Source organism: Andrena cerasifolii, chromosome 9 (assembly GCF_050908995.1).
Source record: "Andrena cerasifolii isolate SP2316 chromosome 9, iyAndCera1_principal, whole genome shotgun sequence".
NCBI classification, from domain to species: domain Eukaryota; kingdom Metazoa; phylum Arthropoda; class Insecta; order Hymenoptera; family Andrenidae; genus Andrena; species Andrena cerasifolii.
The window spans coordinates 9,785,059-9,794,459 of NC_135126.1; the positions used below are offsets into that span (position 1 = coordinate 9,785,059).

At 45.5% G+C, this 9,401-nt stretch overlaps 2 protein-coding genes across 2 annotated transcripts; both read left to right on the forward strand.

Annotated features, from left to right (window-relative positions):
• Positions 1 to 87: 87 nt before the first annotated feature.
• On the forward strand, positions 88 to 4,457 carry LOC143373191 (uncharacterized). The gene is made up of 9 exons (XM_076820180.1): positions 88 to 987; positions 1,054 to 1,153; positions 1,218 to 1,328; positions 1,539 to 1,817; positions 2,470 to 3,314; positions 3,633 to 3,732; positions 3,795 to 3,905; positions 4,080 to 4,235; positions 4,304 to 4,457. Exons 1-9 carry the CDS (start codon positions 173 to 175, stop codon positions 4,352 to 4,354), a joined length of 2,568 nt encoding a protein of 855 aa, XP_076676295.1. The 5' UTR covers positions 88 to 172; the 3' UTR covers positions 4,355 to 4,457.
• Positions 4,458 to 6,979: 2,522 nt separating this feature from the next.
• On the forward strand, positions 6,980 to 9,200 carry LOC143373192 (odorant receptor 82a-like). Its single transcript, XM_076820181.1, has 5 exons — positions 6,980 to 7,803; positions 7,903 to 8,002; positions 8,079 to 8,189; positions 8,926 to 9,081; positions 9,150 to 9,200. The coding sequence occupies exons 1-5, from the start codon at positions 6,980 to 6,982 to the stop codon at positions 9,198 to 9,200; spliced, it is 1,242 nt and encodes a 413-aa protein (XP_076676296.1).
• Positions 9,201 to 9,401: the final 201 nt, after the last annotated feature.

Here is a 9,401-nt window from a genome sequence, read left to right on the forward strand (position 1 = left end):
GCCAATCGCTGAGAACTAAAGTAGAACGAGAGTAGCAATTTGCAACTTTCTCTGCGCGGACTTCATTTTTCACTGGAGAGAAGCAAGCCAGCGCAAGCGCACGATCGCCACGAGCGATCATCGCGACGACAGTGATCGAGGGTAGGTTCCAGTGACGCTGGAGCGTTTGAGGATGACCCCTAATTCGCTCGCCGCCATGGGGAGACCCTTCAACGAGAACTACAGAGAGGACCTTGGTCGGAACGTCAAGCTGAACGAGTGGACGTTCAAGGCGATCGGCGTCTGGCCGAGGCGACCCGATCGCCCCTGGATGGCCACCGTCGAGCGCGTCTTCCTCAACGTTCTTTGCCACGGCCTGCTCGCCTTCATCCTGATCCCCGGCGGCATGTGCATCGCCCTGGAGATCAAGGACTTTTACAACCAGTTACAACTGTGCAGCGCGATGAGCTTCTTCATGATGGCGATGATCAAGTACTGCGTGCTGTTCAACCGCGAGAAAGGCATCCGCAGTTGCGTGGAGCGGATGGAGTTTGACTGGAGGAACGTCCGGGGCTTGGAGGACCGCAAGATCATGCTGGAGAACGCGAACTTTGGTCGCCGGCTGATAGTGATATGCGGTGCTTTCATGTACGGCGGCGTTGCTTTCTATTACGTGGCTCTGCCATTGACCAGGGCCAAGATCGTCGAGGAGGCTGGCAATCTGACTTACAGGAGGCTGGTCTACCCTTTCCCAAAGATCCTGCTCGACGCTCGGCGCAGCCCCGTCAACGAGGTTTTCTATACGATACAGCTGTTGTCTGGTTTCGTCGCTCATAATATCACTGTGGCTGCTTGCAGCCTGGCTGCGCTTCTCGTCATGCATGCCTGCGGCCAACTGCAGATCCTGATGGCCTGGCTGGAGAAACTGGTCGATGGAAGGGAGAACAGCGACGAAACCCTGGACCAGAGGCTGGCTAGTGTCGTGGAGCAACATGTTCGAATTATCAAGTAAGTGGGGCTCAGTTTGTTCGAGTTTCTTTTATCCCTGTGGTACGATCTTTCAATGCCTTTCAGCTTCATAAAGCTGACAGAGGATTTGCTGCAGGAAATATCACTGGTGGAAGTCCTAGGGTGCACTCTGAACATGTGTTTCCTTGGATATTACTCGATGACGGTACGCATAATGCTTTACGCGTGTCGGCTTTAAAAATCATGGCTTCGCAAATGCCCCTTTGCAGGAATGGGACCCCAAGGAACCAGTCAGTGGGTTGACGTATATAATCCTACTGATATCGGTTACGTTTAACGTCTTCATATTCTGTTACATTGGCGAGCTTTTGGCGGAACAGGTACTATGCTATTTTCTACTTGCTTTTATCGTTATTATGTCTAAGAGGAGTAGCGGAATATTTGCAAGAAATTTATTGGCCTGTAGTCCCAGGGACAGACCTCCGTACGGGGGCAGTCTTTAATAGAGCGGCGGTTAATTTTCTCTATAAATATATTCCACGTGTTACTGGTGCAATTTAGTGCAACAGAGAAATGAAATGTTAAAACAGACGGTGAAAGTTGGTGAGAAATCGTACATGATAGACTGGCATCGAATGCCTGGGAAGAAAAGTCTGGCCATACCGCTGATGATGTCCATGTCAAATTCCACTACCAAGATCACCGCTGGAAACCTGATCGAGCTTTCCATAAGCAGTTTCGGCGATGTAAGTATACCAGATGAAACCGGAGCCAACGTCCACGAGAGAATTAGCGTCGCACATTTCCCACACCTTGCAATTCGATTGTTTTATCAAAGATTTCCTTTGAACAAGGTCATCAAGACGTCAGTTGCATACCTGAACATGCTACGAACATTCACGACCTAAGCGATCCCGAACTGGCGTCGACGGTACTGAGATTACATTTCCACGAGCATCGCATCGAATATACTTATTTATTTATTATCGCGGGTAAACTTACTAAGGGTCGATATCCCCTGTATTAGAGAAAAAAAAGTATAAGTAAATTCGCGTATCACGCACAATTCTCAAACGCTAATGTCCCTGATTTCCCCAAGGAATACTCAATTCCATAGCTCGTAAAAGAAACCGTGCAACATGATCCGCAACTTCTTGTACAGCAAAGCCTTAATACTTCTGTCAGTACCTTTTGTAGCATCACAATAAAATAATGATTACCGCAGATACAATACATCAGCAATGAATGGAGGCACTTTTCTACTGATTGTGATTTTAGACTCTGCATTCGCCGTCCACCTCTCCGAGTTCGAATAATCAATTTATCGAACAGTCCTCCTCCTCCTGCTCTCCGCGGTACACTTATAATGCGCGAAGGGTTGGAACTCCCTGAAAAAAGTTGCATTTGTTCGCTACGCAATTGTAGGTAATAACCTACGTGATCTCCTCGAGATTAAACGGGGAACGAGCGCAGGCGCAACATTGTTTCCCTCGAAACATTCATCAGACCGCTAGCACATAGCATCAAGCGAGCTGCCGAGCTTCAACGATGTGCAAGCAAGGGGCAGAGGGCACGAAGTCGCCCACAAACGTGCACGACTATGGGAAATACATGAATCTGAGTATTCGATGGAACCGCTGGCTGCTGAAGCCAATGGGCCTTTGGCCGAACACGCCCGATGCTTCGGCGATCGAGAAATCCTTTTACTGGCTGATAAATGCCACCTGCTATTGCTTGATAAGCTTCCTCATGATACCGTGCGGCCTGTACGTCGCCTTGGAGGTGGAGGATGTCTACAATAAGCTGAAACTGTTCGGTCCACTGAGCTTCTGCCTGATGGCGATCGCGAAGTACTACTGTCTGATGTTCCACGCGAGGGACATCAGCGAGTGCGTGGAGCGCATCGAGTGGGATTGGAAGACTATTAGATACAGAAAGGACAGGGACATTATGGTGGCGAATGCGAATTTCGGCAGCCGACTGGTGATGTTCTGCACTTTGTTCATGTACAGTAGCTTCGCTTTTTACTATATCGCAGTGCCTGTTAGTGTTGGGAGAATCAGACTGGAGGAAGACAATCTCACCTTCATCCCGATGGTGTTTCCGTTCTCGAGGATCATACTCGATACTCGATATAGCCCCGCCAACGAGATCGTCTTCTCGATCCAACTTTTGGGAGGCGCTTTAATTCACGGCATCGCGGCGGCGGCTTGCAGCTTGATCGTGGTTTTCACAGTGCACGCTTGTGGCCAGATGGAAGTTCTGATGTGCTGGTTGGAGCATTTGGTACACGGCCGCGAGGATATGCAGGGAACCGCCGACGGTAGAATCGCAAGCACTGTGAACCAACACGTCCGAATACTGAAGTGTGTAATCTGATTTTCTTTACACCCACGGAACTATAAATCGTAACCAATCTCCCTAACTGTATATTTCTAGAAATGAAAGGTGATTCCCTTAGGTATATATAATTCCATCGAAATTACAGAGAACCCCGTTAGAATGGAATTCTCTGTACACAGTAGCTTCTTAATTGTCGTTGAATATCAAATTGTTTTTAAGTAATTAAACTGTGCGTAACTGTAAAATTTCTCTCTGCAATCGAAGGTACTTCTCCGGTTCGTCCATTAACATTTCGCGAATTAACTTCTTAATTGTTATTTAGCCAATATTTACGATTACAGGTTTTTGGCAGTCACAGAGAAAGCACTGCAACAAGTGTCTTTCGTGGAGTTTCTGGGGTGCACATTGAACATGTGTCTTCTCGGATATTACGTTCTCATGGTAAAGAACGCGACCGACAGTTTTTTATGCGAATATGCGTACTCGATTCTTTGATGTTGCAGGAATGGAGCTCGAACGATATAACTGCTGCTGTAACGTACTGCGTGATACTCGTCTCTCTCACCCTCAATATCTTTATATTTTGTTATATAGGCGAGCTGGTCGCCGAGCAGGTAAAATCTAATAATGACAACAGCACGTTCCATCACGAAATGTTTAAAGATTCTTTGCACCGTAATAACCGTACCTTTGCATCGCGAAGATATTATCCCCATCCTTCTCGAGGCAAAGAGCTCCCTTTCGTGTTTCATAATTTTCAATTAATTCCAAGATATACATTGTCACAGTGCAAAATGGTGGGCGAAACGTCGTACATGGTTGACTGGCACGAACTACATGGGAGAAGGAAGATCGGCTTCGTTTTGATAATAGCCATGTCCAATTGTTCGCAGCAACTCACAGCTGGGAACATGGTCCAACTATCCCTTACCACTTTCGGTGACGTGAGTAACCAGTTGCTACTACCGCTTTATTTAGACCTGCAACTTAAAAGAATGTTTTAAACGAACAGGTCGTAAAAACATCGTTTGCTTTCCTGAACATGTTGAGAACAGTGACATGAAAGCTTCGTGTGATTCGCGAGGGACATGATTTAAATGTATATTACACTGTAAGAAAACGTTGTTTATATCAATGTGTATTTTTTCACTCTTCATTATATTAAAATACAAAACAGATACCACAAACACAAGCCGGCTCAAATTACAAGCCCGCAATACTGACCATCCATAAATTGATACGCTGAACCTGCTCGACGTCATCAGCGTTCCCCGGCCTTCGAGGAATCAATTTATCGATGCTCGACAGCCGTCACCCAGCCCACATTTATAATGCATAATGAGCCAAAGGGTTGCAAGCCGTTGTAAAAAAGTTGCTTTCGTTCGCTGCATGCTGCGTCAACGTTCCCTTCTGACAAGGGGAGGATACCATGTGGTAGACACCGATTTTGACGAGCCCTGGCACGCTGGATCTATGTCGAAAATAAATAAATAGATGTCCGAGCGTTTCTGCCAATAGATCTTAATAACAGAGATATTTACATGGAAATTATTAAAAATTTCACAGTGGCCTGGGGTTTTAATGGGTAAAAATCCCACACTACCCTGACGCCCCCAGGGGATTCCCCTCTGAAGGAGTCGGGGTGCCTTTTGAAGGTTTCCCCAAGTTAAAAAATTATTTATAAAAAAAATAATTCATAAAAAAAATTTATAAAGTTTTTTTTAACGCGGAGACATCTTCAAAAGGCACCCCTACGCCTCCAGAAGGGAATCTCCCGCGGGCGCCAGGGTAGTTGTGGGATGTTTACCCACTAAAACCCCACGGCCACTATGAAATTTTTAATAATTTACATGTAAATATCTCTGTTATTAAGGTCCATTGGCAGAAACGCTCGGACACCTCTTTACTTATTTTCGACATAGATCCATCGTGCCAAGGCTCATAAAAAGCGGTGTCTAGCACATGGTGTCGTCCCCTTGTGAGTGGACTCAGGGAAGAAGCGCCAGGCGCAACATTGTTTCCCTCAGAGCCGTCGTCGGCCCGTAGCCATGTAGTGTTGAAGCGAGCTTTCCAGCTTCAACTATGTGCACACTAGAGACAGAGAGCACGAAGTTGGTTGGAAACGCGTAAACCTAAGCATATTAATGGAATCGTTGGCTCCAGTCGAGGACGAGGAAACTACTGAATTGTCTTATACATATAGCTGGTTGCACACCGCCTGTGTAGGTTTCCCTAAACGACAGGTCACTGACCGATTTTCTTTTGTCAGGACAACTTGTTGCGTTGGTGAATGCAGCTATGTTTGCAAGCAGAAGTGGTGCGTGCAGTTTGCTTGCTCGCGTCGAAAAGTAACGAACTCACGGGGGGTTGCACGCGATATCTTTTTAACTGTGTAGGCTGTATATACCAGTGAATGGGCATTTTCACATGACCGTTCACACGTTCGGTAGTGTAAGTATATCTGCTTCGTTAAAAGGAAAGAAATCAGTCATTTGCCCCAAGTGTATCCGTATTAAGGGAGTATTCTAGTCTAGACACTCGTTTTTCAAGGTGATATTTGGAAATTAATTCTGTAAAACCTATCGCACCTACGGGGCAGGGGTTTTGTACACATACTTAGTAGTGTTTGAGCTATCAACACAATTTTTTGGAATGCATTACATTGAAATTTGTACAAGTTACACCCCGAAGCACAGGTCATGTCATCAAAAAACCGGCCCCATCGGGCGTTAATACCGAGCACTATTGCAGGTAATAAAAACCGCATTTGTTTATTTTAATCTACTCCGCGGAAGGATGTGACACAAACGGGGGCATGAAACAACTTGTAGAATGTATAAGTTTGTAGATAGTAGATACGAAAACTTCGTGCATCGCTTGTAAAATACCATATTGCGTATTACTTCGGGCTGAAACGATCATTGACGACGATTCATTCACTTTCCTTCCATCTCTAACATCGCACTAGCATTTCGTCATAATTCGTGATGTCACACTGTAAAAATGGTACATAATTACAAAAGGTAACGCGTGCAAGCTCCTGTGAGTTAGTTACTTTACGATGCTTACGCGCAAACTGCATTAGTTATGCTTACCAATATATATAGCCGCATTTACCACTGCAACAAGTTGCTGCGTTCAGAGAAACCTAAGACAGGTAGTGTTCAAGCAGGTATACGCATCGTGATTCGATGAGTGCTGACGATGACAACAAATCCGAAGGTGTCCAGTCCAACCTCGGCGACCTGTGCGATTACAGCTGAATCAATTTCGTAGCTGAACCCCAATGGTACCTGAAACGGATAGGCGCTATCATTTTGATGCCCGTATGTGACTGTTCGATATCGTTTACGGTGATCCCTTTGCGCGCTGCACATCATGCTCGAGAATGAAGACACTCGAAAGAAGCTGACGGCACTCGGCCCCTGAAGTCTTCGTGGGAGGAATCATCGATACCAGGCAGCTGTTGCTGTTGTTCACGTCCGAAAAATCAATTTATCGATCTCACGCGTACAACGAGAGATACGGTTGCGACCCTTGGAGAAAGTTGCTCTGGCTCTCTACACTGCTGCGTCTGCGTTCCCTTCAGAGAGTAATCAAGGAGGAAGCGCAGGCGCAACAATATTCCCCTCAGAGCTGTCGTCACTCAGCGAGCATTTAGTATCAAGCGTGCTTTCGAGCTTCGACGATGCAAACGTTCGAAGCACACAGCGACAGCACAGAATCGCTTGGAGAGGCGTGCGACTATGAGAGATACGTGAATCTGAGTATTCGATGGAACCGTTGGCTCCTGAAACCAATGGGCCTCTGGCCAAAGTTGCACAATGCGTCAGCAATCGAAAAGTTCTCTTACTGGCTGGTACGCGCCACTTGTTACGGTTTAATGAGTTTCCTTTTCATACCTTCCTGCCTCCACGTGATCCTAGAAGTAGAGGATGTCTACAACAAGCTCAAGCTGTTTGGCCCGTTAAGTTTCTGCGCGATGGCGTACATGAAGTACTCTCTGTTGATCCTTCACGCGAATGATATCCGCCGGTGCGTAGAAGGTGTCGAAAGAGACTGGAGACACGTGAAACACGCTCAGGACAGAGATATCATGGTGGCGCACGCGATTTTTGGGAGGCGACTGATGACATTTTGTACTCTCTTCGTGTACGGTGGCTTCGTTTGGTACTATATCGCAGTGCCAATCAGTGTCGGGACTGTCATGGACGAGGAAGATAATCTCACCTATATACCGATGATGTTTCCCTGCTCGAGGATTATAGCGGACACTCGTTACAGCCCCATCAATGAAATCTTCTTCTCCATTCAGCTGGTTGCCGGTGCGCTTATTCATGGCATCACGGCAGCTGCGTGCGGCTTGGCAGCAGCCTTCGCAGTGCATGCCTGCGGCCAGATGGCAGTTCTGGGATGCTGGCTTGAACACTTGATACACGGCCGCAAGGATATGCAGGAAAACGTGAATGGCAGAGTCGCGAGTATCGTGAGCCAACACGTTCGAATATTAAAGTGTGTGAAATCCGTTTCTGTAATAATAGACAATTTCCAAGTGGAAGATCGGCTCTAGTCGTCTGTAGTAGTCTCTAATTTCGATGTTTCTGTTTACAGATTCTTGGCCCACACTGAGAAAACGCTGCAACAAATATCTCTCGTTGAATTCGCGGGATGTACATTGGACTTGTGTCTTCTTGGATATTATATTATCGCGGTACAGTAATATAAGTGGTACCACAACAGATTCAATGCAAATACGAATGTATGTGTCCAACAGTTTGCTATTGCAGGAATGGAGGAACAACGACTTCACCGCTGCTGCTGCATACAGCATAATACTTCTCTCTCTCACTTTCAATATTTTCATATTTTGTTACTTAGGTGAACTCGTCGCCGAACGGGTAAGACCTTGCAGTTGCGAGCAAGCTTCTAATTATAAAGTACTCCCGAGTTCCTTGCACTTTGATGTCTATGCCATTCTATAAATGATTCGATCTACCTGTTGCTCTAAACATACCTGGAGAGTGAACAGTGGAAAGAAGTAGAGGGAAATAAAAGATAAGCGGTGAACCTATCTTTCTTCCTGTTATCCCTCCCACTCTGTACTATCTGTGTTATGTATGTATGTTGTGCGCGGGTAACTTCATTCACGCACACTATACATCCATAGCCTGTTGTAAGACAGAGATACGTTCACCCGTTATCTTCCCTCTTTCTCGGACCGACTCCCATTGCTCTGTTCACTTTACATTAGGGCGGTACGGAAAATTTAAATTTGAATTTTCAGTTGGTCTGGGTGCGGGATAGTTGTCGTTTGACTAAGCAAACACAACTGTAAAAAAATTTTGGAAAAATATGTCTGCGGGTTCCTTTTTCTCCTAAAAATGATTATCTGATTATAAGATCACTTTAGAAGCCCACAAAACAGTGGTTGAGCTTTTGTATCGTCGACAAAAAACTATACCACAAAATTGTCGCTGCCGGTGGTTGACGCAACGCGCAACCGTTTATTTGTGGTTGTAGTGGGCTTCAAAAGTGGTCCGTCGGAGTTGGGCCTAAGGCCTTACTAAAGCTGGTGGTGAATGGATATTTTCAAATAAAGATTAACAAAGCGTAAGAAATATATGTGTTGAACAGTGCAGACAGGTTGGCGAAATATCGTACATGATTGATTGGTACCAATTACCAGGGAAGACTAAGCTTTGTCTAATTATGATAATGGCAATCTCCAAGTCGGCGATGAGACTTACCGCAGGAAATATCGTCAAACTCTCCCTCACCAGCTTTACTGACGTACGTAACCAAACGTTATCGCCTCCTATTTAAAGCATCGAATTTAAAAAAATATCTCCACAGCGTAGGTCGTTAAAACATCGTTTGGTTTCTTGAACATTTTGCGAACATTAACGTGAACGTTTCACGAGAAGCCCGAACAACGGAACTGACTGACTACTACTATTTGTACAGTCATAATACTCATGTGCGATTAATATTGCGAAAAAACTATGTTTACATCATTGTCTATTTTTATCCTATTCGTGGTGTCGTAATAAAAAGACAAGTATCTCCAATACCAGACACTTTAATGTACTTACACGCTCGAAATATTGTCC